The following is a 16,960-nucleotide window of genomic DNA, read 5'->3' as shown; positions in this document are numbered from 1 at the left end:
CACCAGCCATTCAAACGTCAAAATACCTGAAGAGTTGTCAACTTTGCCACTTCTTCCTGCAGTCAAGATTTTTTAACAGGTAAGGTTTCTGCTTCATATCCAATTGGTATTGACAAATTCAGTTTCTGTCCGGAGAGTGACCCTCGGGTAATATTCCAGAACTGTGGAAGTTGCTTACATGGCTGTCCATGTCGAGTTTCTTTCATTGTTAGGTTATCCGGATAACTTTCGTCTTATGTAATGCATTCACTATTATCCTATGCTAGTGCGCAAATAAATTTCATAATTAATCGATTTTCCGGTTGCATTCTTTACAGGCAAAATGTTCCGTGTGCCGCTGGCCAAGGCCATTTCGTTGGGGAGTCCCAAACGGGTGGCAAACATCGCTGTCCGTGCATCAGCCTCGGCAGCATCGACTCCGGCCAAGGCACCCGAACGAATTGAAGTTTTTGTTGATGATATTCCAGTGCAAGTTCTCCCCGGAACGACAGTTTTGCAGGTGCGATTGCTCTTAAATATTCCTTTAATTTAGAATAAACAAATTCAAGTGAAATCTTGGCTTTCCAGGCTGCTGCAATGGTCGGAGTGGAAATTCCTCGTTTTTGTTATCACGAACGCTTGGCCGTTGCCGGCAATTGTCGTATGTGCTTAGTGGAAGTAGAGAAGAGTCCTAAACCTGTAGCCGCATGTGCTATGCCTGTGATGAAGGGTTGGAGGATCAAGACCAATTCAGATCTGACCAAGAAAGCCCGCGAAGGTGTCATGGAGTTTTTGCTGATGAACCACCCGTTGGACTGCCCCATCTGCGACCAGGGTGGCGAGTGTGACTTACAAGATCAAGCCATGGCTTTTGGATCGGATCGATCACGATTCACTGATATCAACTTTACCGGAAAGAGGTACGGTCCATTGGGGGTTCCGTAGGTGCCGATTACGTGACGTTATCATTACTTTTCAGGGCCGTGGAGGACAAGGATATTGGCCCACTGGTCAAGACAATCATGACTCGATGCATTCACTGCACTCGCTGCATTCGGTTCGCTTCAGAAATTGCTGGTGTAGACGACTTGGGAACTACAGGACGCGGTAACGACATGCAGGTCGGCACGTACGTCGAGAAGTTGTTCCTGACTGAACTTTCCGGCAATGTGATCGATCTATGTCCCGTTGGAGCCCTGACGAACAAACCTTACAGGTAACGTGATCACCTTTTACAGCTTCGAATCTTCGACTTACCAAAACCCAAACAGTTTTGTAGCTCGGCCGTGGGAAATTCGGAAAATTGATAGTATTGATGTTATGGATGCGATTGGAAGCAATATCATCGTGAGCACTCGAACGGGCGAAGTTTTGAGGATTCTGCCACGCGAGAACGAAGAAGTAAACGAGGAGTGGCTCGCGGATAAGGGACGCTTCGCTTGTGACGGATTGAAGCGACAACGCTTGATTGCTCCCATGCTCCGCACGCCCAGCGGTGAACTGCAAGCCGTTGAGTGGGAAAGCACTTTGATCGCCGTTGCTAAAGCGGTTAGAAAAGCTCCAAAAGGAAGTGTTGTTGCAATTGCTGGAAGTATGGCAGATGTCGAGGCTATGGTTGCCACCAAGGACCTGTTGAATCGAATTGGATCTGAAATAGTTTGCACAGAACAGAGTTTGCCCACTCAAGGATCCGGATCTGATCTAAGATCAAACTATTTGCTCAATTCTTCTATCCAAGGTTTGCTTTTTCAAATTTTATGGTAGTCAATTGGGAAAAGTTAATGCTCTTTGAAATGCCTAGCTCTTGAGGAAGCCGACGTTGTTCTGTTGGTTGGAACCAATCCGCGCTATGAAGCTCCACTTTTGAATACACGTCTCCGCAAGTCGTACGTGCACAATGAGTTGGAACTGGCACTTATCGGTCCCAAAGTTGATCTTTCATATAAATATCAGGTAAAACTGGATATTCACTTTCCTACACTCCTGAACTGAAATTGACTCTAACATTCATTATAGCATTTGGGAGATGGCGCTGAATTAATCAACCAGATAAGCACTGGAACTCATCCATTTGCGCAGAAATTGAAAAATGCCAAGAAACCCGCTATAATTTTAGGCTCGGAAATGCTTGCAAGACCAGACGGTGCTGGCATCCTAGCCACGTTGCAGTCATTCGCAAATAAAATCAGCAAACCAGTGAGTATTGAACAAATAGAACACGTAGACGCTTTGTAAGTAAGAAATGGACGCTAAAACCACACAAGGTACACTGGATATCAATTTGTACATCCGGGTATCGTCGGACACATTAACAGTGCTAGATCCGCCCTCACTGTGTTGTCTAAAATTTGAAAATACAGCATTGCCGGCCCTTCTTAAAGGGGATTTGCCCAAGCCTCCTGTCAAACACACATCAGAAATCACTCTATATGACCACGAAACCTCCAGGAAAAACGTCCCGGTGCTAGTCGACAGAATCACCTTTGAAGACAGCACAAGTTCGAGGGGATTCGACATCAAAGGCATCCTAGATTTAAACAAGTGGCTTCGCTCAAGTAGAAGTATTTTTTGATAAGGCGGAAAACGCTAATTTACCGCAAAATTTGGCGACTGGCTGTCGTGAACTCGTCTCCCATCTGAATTTACGGCTACAAGCAGGAGGGCGTGATTCTTGTGTTGCGCCAAACGAATCGTTTTGGCGGGTATTAGCATCCCCATTTTAGGCGCAGTCTTCCTGTGTCTGTATGAGCTTTTGGTGGACCTGCAGGACAAAGCCCTAATAGAGCCCAGAACCCTTTTAAAGTCGTCAAGAAAAATTCCCACCTGCGCAAACGACATTTTTTCCATTGTTTTCGAGGGCATTGCCGACCATCGCATTCGCGCTCTCTTCCGAAAATATCGTAACCTCACTACTGAAAGTATGTAGTTTCCCCAAGCCGGTTAAGCACGAGGTGTAGAACCACGTCAGCACTATCGACTCCCCAATCTTCTCAAAGGTGCGTCTCCTATCACCCCAGAGGCTAGCTGCGAAGAAAGAGTTCAAAGATCTCATGAAACCTTCCAATAGCTGTTGGTCAACTCCATTCCATATGGTCACTAACCTTGCGGAGATTATAGGCGTCTGAATGATCAGACAATTCCCGACCGATACCCTATTCCACTCATCCATGACTTGACGCATTCACTGACAAACTGACCTTGCATATGGCCAAGGCGTATCACCAAATCCCGAACACATACCGGATACGGCTATCTACACACCTTTAGGACTCTTCAAGTTCAGCAGGGTGATATTTGGCTTATGCAACGCAGGACAGACATTTCAGAGATTCATCCACTTCGTCCGAATCTGAGCGTTTGGATCATCTCGTGCGCATTTTTCAACGTCTCCTGAAACTGAGCTTGTTCTAAACATTGAAAAAAGCAAATTCCTACATATGATCATCCCTGGCGCCATTCAGGACCGAGACAAAGTTGAAGCGATCAAAAACTTTCCCCTGCTAATCACGGTGAAGGATCTGCGAAGGTTCTTGGGCATTTTAAACCTCTATCGTCGTTTCCTGCCCAAGGCCGCTCATCACCGAGCGATCTTCAACGCTTACTTATCTGAGCCCAAAATGAAAGACTCCTGCGAGGTTGCGTGGTCTACTTAGGCCGTTCTGGCGTTTGAAACTGCCAAACAACAGCTTGTTAGTGCTGCACTACTGGCATTTCCTCGGCCAAATGCACCCCTAACCGTGCTTGTCGATACCTCAGACACAGCGCCAGGCGCTGCTCTTCACCAACGAGTGAACCAAACCTGGCAAACGTTGAGCTTGTTTTCGAAACAACTCCACCTAGTTAGCGTAACTACAGTGCCTACAATCGTGAGCTACTCGCCGCGTACTTTTCCATTAAATACTTCTGCTTCTCCCTTGGGGGCAGGCCGTTCACCGTGTTCGCGGACCACAAACTCCTTACTTTCGCTCTTAAACAAAAGCCCGACAACGCGTCTCCTCGCCAACTTCGACAACTGACCTTCATCAGCCAGTTTACTTCCGACATCCAGCACATATCTGAACGTCACAGTCCCCGCCGCCGTCGATTATAAGGCAATCGCCGATGCGTAGAACGAAGACGCAGAGCTTCAGAACCTGAGAGCAAACTCCAAATACAAGTTCAAGGATTTCCTACCTTCGGTTCGAACTCCTAGTTATTCTGCGAGACCTCAGACAAGGGATCTAGGCCATTTATTGCTGCCGATTTTCTGAAGGAATTATTCCACGCAATACACGATCTTGCGACCCAGTCATCGGGACGACGAACCAGTAAGTCACTGAAAAATACTTCTGGCCGTCGATGAACGAGGACATAAACTCTTGGGTCAGACAGTGCATCGCGTGCGAGAAGTATAAGATCAACAACCACGTAAAAAAGAAGCAGGCGTATTCCTTCGGTCGACCAAGCGCTTCCACACCAGCAACCTTGTCCCCTGCTGATTTGACTTGCTCAAAAAAGCTTATTTTTGAGTCAAGAGCCAGTTCAAGATACTTTACCGTTTGTTTTGATCTGATTACCGACTCGCCGATCGATATGGGAACGTCGGAATTCTCTTTTTAGTCAGGACGACTACTTCGGTTTTTTCCAGCGCCAAGGTTGAAGCCATGAGCAGTCATCCATCTACTTTGCGCCTGTTCGACCGTGTGTCCCGTAACAAGCGCCGCGATATCATCTGCATAACCGATCAGGTGCAACTCTTCTGGCATATCGAGTCTAAGCAGTTTATCATAAGAAGCGTTCCAGAGGTCCGGCTATTGGATGGATCCCTACGCTACCCCCGATGTGGCCTCTGTCCTCCTCTGACTCTCTAGCATCTAACAGACCAGGGAGCGATAATCCCTCAATATTCCGAAGTGATAGTTCGAAAGTATTGTGCATAGAATGTCTTTCGATGTTACGGAATTAAAGATATTTCTGATGTCAAGCGCTACGAGGAGCACCACTCATCTAGATCGGCGGCCGTGTGCCTCTGCTCGACGAACGGCATCCACGACTTGCATGACAGCATCAACTGTGGATCTCACCGCTCCAAAGCCGAACTACCGTGGGGATAAATCTCCGACAGCACGTATCGCTTCAGCGAGTCTACTTCTGATGAGCTTTTCGAGCACTTTCATAGCAGTATCAAGCATACAAAGTGGTCGGCATGAAGAAGGCAAGTCAGTGTCGTCTTTCCCTTTGGCGCTCATTGCAGGCCTCGCCACCTTCTAACGAGAAAGGAAGATATCCTCTTTCAGGCAAGCGTTGAATGCGTCGAGCAGTAGGTCTGGGTTTGTATACCTCCGCTGGGACGCCATCGGGGCCTGGCGCCTTCTTCTTTTTCATAAAAAGGACTACATTTTCCAACTCTTTTATAAAGAAAAATGGGCAGTCTTCGGCACTCTCCCCACTGCCGTCATAATCCCGCATGGGGTGCACAGGGGATATTGTCGGTACAATGCGGTCCATCCATTCGGTCTTAAATGAACAGGGTTTTCGCAACGCCCCGATTTTTCGGGTTACCCGTTTGTCTCCACGGATTTCCATTCACCTCGTCGACCAAGTCCTTCCAGCAGCGAGCTTTGCTCCTGTTTATTGTGCTACGGATTCTCCTTTTGGCTGATCAGTGCTCTATAATTTTGGTACATACCTCCTCCCGGTCGTTGCGTCAAGTTGTGGATTTTGTCATACTCCTTCCGAAGCTCTGCAATTTCCGCCGTCCACCAATACATAGACGGCTTGCCACGTCTTGATGCCCTCCTGGGCATGAAAGCTCCGTACGCTGTCGTTATCAGGTTCATAACTGAATTTACGACAGTGTCAGCTGCGGTGCCATCACCCCCATGAGTGGACTGCAGCGCGGCTCCACGTGTTCCAAGAGTTTCGACAAACCTTCAGGTGTTCGCCTTCGCGACGTTCCACGCACAGAAAGAGCGCCGAGGTGGCGCAAACGGAGAGTTTGTATCAACCATTTCAAAGGCAATATATTGATGGTCGCTTGCCCAAAAGTCTTCCAGAACCAGTAATTCTGACGCGAAGGTTAAGTCGGGAATGCTTCCCTCGCAGCCTGGGCTTCGGGATGTTGGGGTAGATCCGGTATTTAAAACTATAAGTCCTGTTTTCGCCGTCATTTCGAAAATTCGTTTCCCTCTGGCATCTGGATGAGTTATGCCCTGGTATTAAACTTGCCCCGATCAGGATTCAACCCTCTTTGCTCAAGATAGCTTCCTCCAGAGCATCAAGTGTGCATCGAAAGTCCGGCATCGTTCCGTTCGGCGTTAGATAGACACTGAAAAATGTTAAGTCCAAACACCGAATCCAGGCAAAACCGTCCCCCGACTCTGGGTAAGAATCCTAAAGTGGGTGCCGTCCCGAATCCAAAAGGCAGCGCTACCGGATATGTCGGAGTGCCATGAAGCTGGGTCCCTGTGTCGATACTGATCACTGATGAGCGCTAGATTAGCTTTAGTCTCTCCAGCGAACTGCGCCAGCAACTCGTGAGCGGTTGCATATTTATCTGTAGGATACGGATTATGTTGATCCCGTCCTAGATCTTTTCAGTTCTGTTCTGAGACCGCAGTTTGCGCAACGCTCAGACGAGCCACGATCTCTGCTTATAACGTAACTCTCCTTTTCGTTGCATGTATTCACCTTATTGCATCTGCGGCATGTTGCCCTCCTGTCAGGTCCCCGGCAAGTTGCAGACGTGTGCCCATAATCCAAACATCTGTAACATTTGATTGGGGCTTCCCGGATTCGCATCCTATAGATCACCCAACCAATTTTGATTTTCCCCGCTTTTAAGAAGTTTCTTCCTGTATTGCTCCGAAACTTCCACTATAGCGAGTTTTTGTTCCCAGGAGTTCGCAGAGGTGATACCAATTCGGTCATTGGTTACCTTCGGTCATTCTCGCTTGATGACCTCGTCTACCTCATTCTTTTTCGTCAGGCGGTTAAGGTCTCGGATTTCTAGAGAGCACATAGTTTCTAGGCTAACCAAAGCTCTCCGTTGACGGCTTCACAGAACGTACGTTTATTTGTTGTGATCGGGCGTTATTCGAAGAGGACTTCGCTACCCTTCGTTTTCCGAATGGAAGACACTTCTGTTTCGCTATCTTTGGGCTTGATGCTATAACAGATTTCACTGAGGCCTTCCGTCGGCTTAATAAGCTGGCAGTCTAGTCCTCCTTCGTCTTCTCGCCTTTTCTTTCGATGCTCCTTCTTTAGTATCCGCCATAATTTAAGGCAAAGGGTTTTCTGTTTTTACCTCTTGTCCCTCTTCGCCTCCTTTTTTCAAGCCCTGGAGGGTACCTGCGTGAAGTCTCCTTCAGATGCTACACTCCATGCCCATCTGTAATACGAATTTCTGCGCAAAAGTTCCTCCAACTCCATCAGCCCGTTTTTCATCCCTTTGCTAATGTTTAGGAAATGTAGGAACGTGACAGACCGCATGCGCTTCATAACTTCCGCGCATTTCTTGATATCCTACTATGGTAACGACATCTGTTTGCGCTATCGCTGTGTCATGGATCTTAGCCAAATGGCTTTGAATTTAAAAAAGGAGGCAAGCATAGTCGGAAAGCAACAAAACCCAAAGTTTTCAGTCTGACGGGGTCATCTCACTCTTCCCATCTACATTAACTGAATTCATCCAATCATGCTGTCAGAGCCACAACGATCGTTAGCTTTGCACTTGGGATATTTACGGAGAGCTATCCAAGACCTTTGGAACCGGATCAAGAAACCGGCTCCTTTCCGGTTCTTGATAGACTGTGCTGAGTGCAGTATCGCGTCGCGTAGCGTATATGCGGTCACCTTTATGCCAATGATTAAAAAGAAAAAAATAATTTTATGCGTATTTTCTTCAACTTTAGGAATGGAATGCATTTAACGTTCTCCATCAAAATGCCTCCCAAGTTGGTGCTTTAGATGTTGGTTACCGACCAGGCGTAGAAACGGCTCTAAAAGCTCAACCAAAAGTCGTTTTCTTACTCGGAGCCGATGCCGGAATCGTGACCCGCGAAAAATTGCCAAAAGATTGCTTCGTAGTTTACATCGGTCATCATGGTGATGCTGGCGCCACAATTGCTGACGCCGTTCTTCCAGGAGCAGCATACACGGAGAAGCAAGCAACATATGTGAATACTGAAGGTCGATCCCAACAGACTTTGTGCGCTGTTAACCCACCAGGATTAGCACGTGAGGACTGGAAAATTATTCGAGCTCTTTCTGAAGTTGTTGGTATGTACTTACTGGGACTGATTCAATGATGAATATTTATTTGATTTGAGTCTAACTAACTCGTTTTACCAGGCGAACCTCTTCCTTACGATACTCTGGACGAACTACGAGAACGCGTCGAAGATATTGCTCCCCACTTGGTACAGCATGGAAAACTAGAAACAAACTCCTTTGCAACTCTTGCAGAACAATTGGCTAAGGTATTTGACGTCCATCCCAAACCAGACTGCATTCTCACCCAATTCTTTGTTTCAGGATAAGAAAATTGATAACAGCAAAATAACGGTCCGACAACAAACCCTTAAGGATTACTTCATGACCGATCCAATTTCCCGAGCTTCACCAACAATGGCCAAGTGTATAGCGGCTGTGAAGAAACAGGAGGCGAAAGCCCACTGAATAAATTAAAAGAAACTGTTCCGCTTAGAAATTTCTAATTAAATATTCTTGATAAGTAGAGAACTTCTTTTCCTTATACCATTGAATCTGATGGAGGATTCCAAGAGTTGAACAATATCAATTTCAATAACAAATTCTTTCAAAGTTTGCAACAGAATAACCACAACCACACGTAATTGATCTTAGCGCTGGAGTCTGAGAAACGGAAAGAAACTGATTTTTGTAAAGTAAAATTTGTATAAGATGTTGCAAGTAAGACAACCGACGGTGCAAATAATTGATAACCTTGTTGTGTGTCGAAATAAAAATAATTGTAAAGAAATCTAGAGGCGATTTATGATATTAATTCAGAAGCACTTCCTGTTGTTTCAATTGAGGGTATTTTTTTTTGTTTTTATAAGTTACAAGACTACTCATCGTAATGGCCATAAAAGAATGCAGTATATTTCAATTGATCGTTAAAGTAAGAGCATAGCCTTACGAAGGATCCATAGTTGATGTTGGTTCATGAAAGGCAGGCACAACAATGTATGCCTACCTGCTAACTAACGTGGAAGAATTAGAAGAAAAAAGCAACCATAGACCACCTTAATATTTTGATAAATAGTGGTTGATGTGAGTCCTGCCAATTTTGTTTTCAATTCAGTTAATTCCTCCATTCTTTTATAAGTTTATCTCGAAACGCATGCTTCTGCAGTATTATTGACTACAATATGCCTTGCGGGCTCTAGTGTGGAGTTATATTGCGAAACCCGGGCCCCGTACCCCTTAATTGCCGTAGAGATGTTAGATAGGCCTCTCATGCGCTCAGTATAAACTTTGGCTATGCTAATCTCGGCGGGACTCTGATTATAGTCTCCAACTCCATCCGCGTCTGAAGAGGATCTTGGAATTGTTCCTACACGACAGACATTTACGTTAAACTCCCTAGACTTTCATGTCTTCGCAGTACGAATTGGGATGTGAAATTATCATATTTTGCAAACGATGTCATTCAAAAGCATGCATTGTATTTCCGAATGTGCTGTAAATTGTGTTTGGATCCCTGAGCAGTCTAGAAATATGAGTTAGAAGCGGACCTGGCGGGTTAGTAAGTAGGGGCGAATTGACCTCGCCAATGGAACAACACATGCCAAGCATTTCTTACTGAAACTTAGAAGGGCGACGATGTAACCAAAATATAGCCATTCAATGAATGAGGACTTTCAATGCATTTTGTACTCATAGTCTACATGGTAATGGATACTGCTTTATTGGATTCGATTCTCAACCTTGTTCTGTCATAAGTGTTCGGCTTCATATTGTGTAATACACCATGTTATTGAGATGTTTCGGTAGCCCTCGAAGTGGAAGTTCAAACCCGCATGTTATCAAACTATGCATCTCGTTTTTCCGATGTTTCAAAAGGCCGTATTTCTGATCCGATCACATTTACGGCGTGGGTCATATTCTTCTCATGTTACAGCTGCTCTTAAAGTAGAGGTTCTGATTCGTTCTATTTCCAGTCGTGAGCCTCGTTCTTCAGATGTTTCAGCTACTGGCTGGCAGTTGCCGTGCATGCCTGCTTGATCTTCCAATGTCTGATTTTTTGGGTGGAATTTTCAATAATTTTCAGAATTTAATGTCTCACCAATCAACAGTAATTATTTGTCATGACGACTGATTGAAAATTGTGAGTTGGTCCATTTTAATGTCATTCAGGGGCAATTTACGAAAACGTGGACAACACCAAAATATTCACCATTAACCTGTGTGAACGGTGTAGAAGTTGATCTGTCGCAGCACCACTTAGTAGCGAGCTACAACAGCGTGTTTGGAACCCAAAACATTTTCCATGGAAAAATACATATATATACCAATTTTCATGACGATCAGGTAAATGCAGCGTCATCTAGTAGCGAATTACAGGAACATATAAACTTTCTCCAGTCAAAGGACAGTATAAGTCTTAGGGCGAACCGTGGATTGGTACCCACAATGGAACATAAAACCTGGAAAACGCCTGCTGAACCAACACCAACAGCTCTAATACCAAACCCTATCTCTTCCTCTACGTGGTGATCGCTGGGAGTTCTTTCTTAATGAAAAACTGCAGACGGGGAAGGATGAAGATGAGTCTCCCGCGTCTAAAAACGGGACAAATTGTACCAACTGGTCCTCCAGATTAGGGGTGGGGTAGGACTCACACCCAACACGGAAAATCGAAGTTACGAAGGCACAAAAGAAGCCTCGGACAGGAAGGATTTTAAAACGACGAACCCGGCGACGACAACGAATTAACGATTTGCGCATTTTCTCATGGAACGTGCGCTTCTTGTAAGACCGAATGCTGCTGAGTAGCTAGCTGATACCCTGTCCCAATATAAGCCTGATGTAGCAGCCTTGCAAGAGATAGTGTCTATCCAATCTGCTATCATATTGCTCTAGCCAACCGCGCGAAGTCGCCAAAGCCTGGGCCCTTGTCATAGGCGGAGACTTCAATGCGAAACATCCTTCATGGCTAGACCGAAACCCGAATTTCAATGGTCACGAACTCCACAGGTGGCTCACTACGCCATTATCTTCACGTAATATTTCCCACCTTAGTCCCGCACTACCAACCTTCTTCCGTTCCAACTACCACTCCTACCTTGACTACTTCCTTACTACATCCAACATCTCCATCGTCCCAAATCCAAACACCTTTCCTTTCCTAGAGACCGCGTCTGGACTCAGTGACCATGAGGCAATTATCCTCGACTGCAAACTGCCAGGAAGGGTCAAAAACCCCCCTCCTCGCTCAGTACCTGACTTCAGTAGAGCGAACTGGAGCCATATAAACCAGCACATTTGGAAAGAACTCAGCAACATTGAGCTCCCAACCTCCCACCAAATCTCTAATTCCGCAATCGACCAAACTGTCGACCGACTCACCCAGCTCATGCAAAATTCATGCGATGAGCTTATCCCACAGCGCACCCTGGGGTATAAAAACCTAATTTCTCTTCCCAATTATATACTGGCGGATATTAAATATAAGAAACCTCTTCGGCGCAGACCCTTCAGAAACAGATTCTCGCCAAACTTCGACACAATGAAGCCCGAGTTATATTATACAACCACGACCTATCAATTCGAAACAGAATTCGCTCTCTGTACCTCGAAAACACCAATTCTCGCCTTGCGAACACCTTCCTAAATTCGGAAACTTTCCACGAATTAAGGAAATCAAACCTCTGGTGTACAAAACACCCAAACTGAGTCTGAAGTCGCGGACACTGTGACCCGACTCAACTCCTCACCCACCTTCGTACAGACTCGGCACTTCGCCAATATCTTTGCTAACCCGCTGCGCAACCCATGCCAGCACGACTTCACCCCAAACTTAACGTTTGCAAAGCCCCATATGATCAAAGGCATCATAGAGAAGAGCAAAAATAAACGCTCAACCGGCTTCGACCGTATCCCTGCGATTCTATTGAAAAAATGCTCCAAGTCCATCAGCCCTTTCCTTTCCAACCTTATAAACCACTGCATCCTGAATGCACACTTCCCAACTAACTGGAAATGCGCCCGTGTAGTCCCTATCTTAAAGAAACAAGAGAATCCGCTACAACCAGATAGCTACCGGCCAATTTCGGTCCTTCCGGCCCTAGCAAAAGTCTTTGATCGGACCGTCAAATCGACGCTTCTAACGCGATACCAGATTTCCAGTTCGCTAATCGCACTGCTCACTCAACTGAACACTCCCTTCTCATCCTGAAAACGGATATCCTTACGGGACTCAATAACAAGACTCCCACAATTGCTTGCCTTCTCGATCTAAAGAAGGCTTTCGACTCTGTCTGGCAGCACGGACTAGTCCATAAGCTTTACCACTCTCTATCTTTTCACCTTCATCTTTGCAAGCTCATACTGAGTTTCTTAGAAAATCGCTCGGCAAAAGTAGCAATACCTGAAGCCACATCTTCAGCATTCTCATGCCCAGCAGGCATCCCACAAGGGTCGGTCCTATCAGCCACCCTTTTCTCACTCTTCACTGCGGACCTCCCAAAACCACCAGCACACCCACAACCTATCCGGATCCTACAATACGCAGACGACCTTATTATTTATTCCGCGACCAAAAACATCCCCTTGGGAGAATCTCGCCTCAACTCATACTTAGACGAGTTGTTCCACTATTTTAATAGATGGAAACTCATGCTGAATCCCCAAAAGTGTCAGGCAATTGTGTTTCGAGGCCGCCACCAACTGACCAAACCCATACTCCATAGGTTTAAAAACCTATCTCTCCGGATTAACGGCTCCACAATCCCAAACACCGATAACGTGACATACCTCGGTGTCGTAATAAATTCAAGGTTATCCAACGTTCCCCACATCTCAAAGGTCCTGGCCAAAGTAAATTCGGCGTTCTACGCTCTGCGCCCAAATTTATTGTACAGGAGCCCAACCCCAACCAAAATAAAACTTATGTGCTACAAACAGCTCATAAGGTCTATCATCTCATACGGCTTCATTTTCTGGTGTGACTCTTCCCCAGCGCGGATGGAGCGACTGCGCCTCAAGGAAAGACGATTTCTCCGGCATGCCAGCCAAATCTACCGTAATGATGATCGATCAAAATACATTTCGAATTCCACTCTATATAACGATGCGAAATTCCCCGCATTGACGCTTTCCTCGTCAACCATGCAATTAATTTCCTCCGCAAGTGCAGAGATCACTCAAACCCCTTAGTTAAATCTGCGATGGGCATAATTTGCCCCGAAGATAATTTCTTAAGACACAGTACGTTCCCGCAACTCATCCTTGATCTTCTGGAACGCGGCGACGTGTTCGATGAAGAAGGAAGAGTCTCCCTGTACACAGGCCCCTATTCCCCTTCACAATACGTGAAGCCCAAACCCACCATGAACCCCGTATAATAAACCCCTTCCCCTCCCCCTTTTCTCACCTTCACCCTCTTTCTGTCACCTCTTCTTACTATCTCCCCTTTACCTTTCACTCCTTTCTTACCCTTATGTGTTTCTCTTGCAAGAGATGCGCTAGACCGGTTTCTTGGAGAAAAACCTCTCGGTTTTGAAAATATAAACGAAAGGCTATGCATGCTGCGTATGTGAGGCAAATTTAGAAATATTAGCCTCATTAACGTTCACGTCCCTACAGAGGAGACTGCTGAGTCGGAGAAGGATACCTTCTACGAGGCAGTTGAGCGGACCCTCGAAGCCTGTCCCAAGTATGATATCAAAATCATACTTGGAGATCTTAACGGTTAAGTGGGGACGGAGCCCCTATTTAGGCGATATGTCGGCTCCCATAACATACATACGGATTCCAATGATAACGGAGTATGCGGATTATTCGTTCTGATTGAATGCCGCCACCTCTCAGCCTTATAGACCCGGATAACTATCTGGTTGGCATAGTGCTCGAGACTCTAATTACAATACCGCCTACAATCCTTTCTGATAATCAGCCGCAAGAAAAGTCGGAATGGCTGATTCGACGATGAATGTAAGCTAGCAACGGAACGGAAGAATGCTGCATACTGAGTAATGTTGCATTCTCAAAGAACGCGGGCATGTGCAGATACTCATTACGAATTCCGGCGAGCAAAGAAACGACTTCATAGACAGAGAAAGAAAGCCTGGAAGCACGAACAGATCTGTGAATTCGAAAAGTACAGGGAGCAACCGAATCAGGCGCGGAAGTTTTACCAACAAGTCACCAGGATGGAGCCTTATACACCGCGATTCTCATCCTGAGAGAAAGAGGGAAATCTGAATTCCGACAGAATGGGCATATTGAAGCGATGGATTGAGTATTTTGATGAACTGCTCAACAACCAAAATATTGGCGAGTTGAAGGTTTCAACTGAAGACAACGGAAAAATGCTGCCACCACCAAGTATAGAAGAAATAGTCCGTGCAATTCATTAGCTTAAAAACCATTAGTCGCCAGGAGCCGATGGAATTACAACCGAATTGGTTTAATATGGAGACGACCTATTACACCATGCGGTTCATAGACTTATGCTCAAGGTGTGGGACAAGGAATCAATGCCTGACGACAAGCAGATATCACGCAGTGCAGCAATTGTAGAGGTATCACGTTGCTGAGTACCATCTATATAATATTCTCCGCTATCTTGCCAGGTCGGATAGCCCCATACGCCCAGAACATCATTGGCCCATACCAAAGAGGCTTCATTCCAGGCAAATCAGTAACAGATCAGATTTTCTCTCTGCGGCAAGCGATGGAGAAACTGTTGGAATATTGACATCAGTTGCACCATCTATTTATCGATTTTAAAGCTGCCTATGATAGCATAGCCAGAGTAAAACTGTACACGTCCATGAGAGAATTTGGTATTCTGACGAAATTGATAAAGACTGATTAGCCTGACCCTGACCAATGTGCGAGGCCAGATAAAAGCAGCAGGATCACTTTCAAGACCAGTCGACATCAACAACGGTCTACAACAAGGCGATGCCCTATCATGCGTTCTCTTTAACCTGGCACTGGAGAAAGTGATCCGTGATGCTGAGGTAAATGCGAGGGGTACGATCCTCTTTAAGTTCACCCAACTACTGGTCTATGCTGATGACATCGACATCATGGGAAGAACGACGCGAGATGTACAAATTGCCTTCATCCAGATCGAGCAGGCAGCAATTGGCGCGAGATCTTGGGCTGCACATCAATGAAGGCAAGACAAAGTATATGGTGGCAACGTCAGCACCGAAAACCAACCAACCAACAACATCAAACCGCACTGGTCAAACAGGAAAAATAAAGATAGGAGACTACAACTTTGAGACCGTTGATAATTTCTCTTATCTAGGGTCGAAAATTATAACCGAAAACAGCTATGACGATGAAATCAGCACACGGTTGTTGGCAGCGAACAGAGCCTATTTCAGCTTACAAAAACTGTTTCGCTCGAAACGTCTCACCATAGGGTCAAAGCTCTTACTGTACAAGACTATGATCTTGCCAGTCCTTATGTATTCCTCGGAGACTTGGATTCTTGGCTGCGTTCGGGAGAAGAATCCCCAGAAGAATTTTGGCCCCTATATGAGGCATCAAATTGGTGAACCTCGGCCCAAAACTAGGGTTTCCGGAGTTCCTTACTAAGGCAGACCTAGAGCGGATACCGTGTTACGTCGATATGATTTTTCTAGCCGTTTTCGAGGTTTGGATATTCAAATTTGAAATTTCTTCAGGCTTCAGTCAGAGATGGGAAATAGTCCTGCTCTGCTTTGCCGCGCTACATGGCTGGAGGAATTGGTTTCTGGCGAGACGGAAAGAAAAAAAGAAAGAAGGAACGGTTGTTGTGGGGTATATTTTTTGGACGTCAGAGAAAAGTAAAAAGTTCCGGTTGACTTTTGTTGCGGAAATTTCGCAACGCTTTCGCCCAAAAACCGTCAAAAGCCATTTTCTTCTTTTCATATCTGTTCGATTTCGAAGGCAGAACGGGTTGAATTGTGGAGTGAGGCGAAAATCGACGAGAAGTCTGTGGCAGCGAGTAGCGGGATCTCACCCACGACGTCAACAGGAGACGAGAAAATCATTTGGGTTTGGATCTGGCGATATCGGGTCAATTACTAATGTTTTAAGTCGCGTGGGACGGTGAGGCCAAAGATGTAGAAACCACGTCTCTAATAGAGGAGTTTACTCTGGGTGGGCTTAGTTTTGTTGACCCCTGCGTTAAGTCACGTGATAAAATATCTGTCCTGACAGGGAGATAATATTTGTGAACCAAGATCCCCCGCCCTAATCCCGCCGAACTGCTAGTATTCGAGTTAGCTTCAGTACAGGCCGTCCGATTCTATATATTATCTCTAATCGGTGTTAATGACTGGCAAAACTGTTGGGGGAGTTTGGTTGGTTGACAGCCTTAGTGACCACTTTGGTGCCAAGGTGATGCAACCTTAGACTCTCATGTAACAATTCCTTGGCAGTCAAGTTCTTTGATCTATCATGAGCTCGCTGCACAAAATTAGTAAGAATTTTCCGGTGCTGCAATTGTTTGCCAATTGGGGCAATTCTGGAGTAAAGTGGCACAAAACATTCGAAAAGTGTATGCTTATTAGGAAAACTTAGAGCAATTTGAAACAGAATGCCACAAACCAGGGATGATAGTGTGTGGGAATTAAAACGCTGTGTCCTACACATGTAGAAAGCATCCTATTCTATAGTATAGCTTCAATATTTCAAATACGGCTCCCGCCTAATCAGCGCGCCTCTTCCATCTTGAATTTTCCCGTATACGAATTGACATTTACCATTTCGTGCAGTTTTTCGGATTTCAGCTTGTGTTCATTCTTTCCGGCGA

General features: G+C 45.6%; 1 protein-coding gene across 1 annotated transcript; it reads left to right on the top strand.

Annotated features, from left to right (window-relative positions):
- On the top strand, positions 1-8,963 carry LOC119657036 (NADH-ubiquinone oxidoreductase 75 kDa subunit, mitochondrial). Its single transcript, XM_038063790.1, has 10 exons — positions 1-79; positions 318-499; positions 568-899; positions 959-1,195; positions 1,251-1,717; positions 1,781-1,932; positions 1,996-2,175; positions 7,872-8,238; positions 8,311-8,438; positions 8,494-8,963. Exons 2-10 carry the CDS (start codon positions 323-325, stop codon positions 8,635-8,637), a joined length of 2,184 nt encoding a protein of 727 aa, XP_037919718.1. The 5' UTR covers positions 1-79; positions 318-322; the 3' UTR covers positions 8,638-8,963.
- The last annotated feature ends 7,997 nt before the right edge of the window (positions 8,964-16,960 follow it).

Source organism: Hermetia illucens, chromosome 5 (genome assembly GCF_905115235.1).
Source record: "Hermetia illucens chromosome 5, iHerIll2.2.curated.20191125, whole genome shotgun sequence".
Lineage (NCBI taxonomy): Eukaryota > Metazoa > Arthropoda > Insecta > Diptera > Stratiomyidae > Hermetia > Hermetia illucens.
This window is presented reverse-complemented; position numbering and strand designations above follow the sequence as displayed.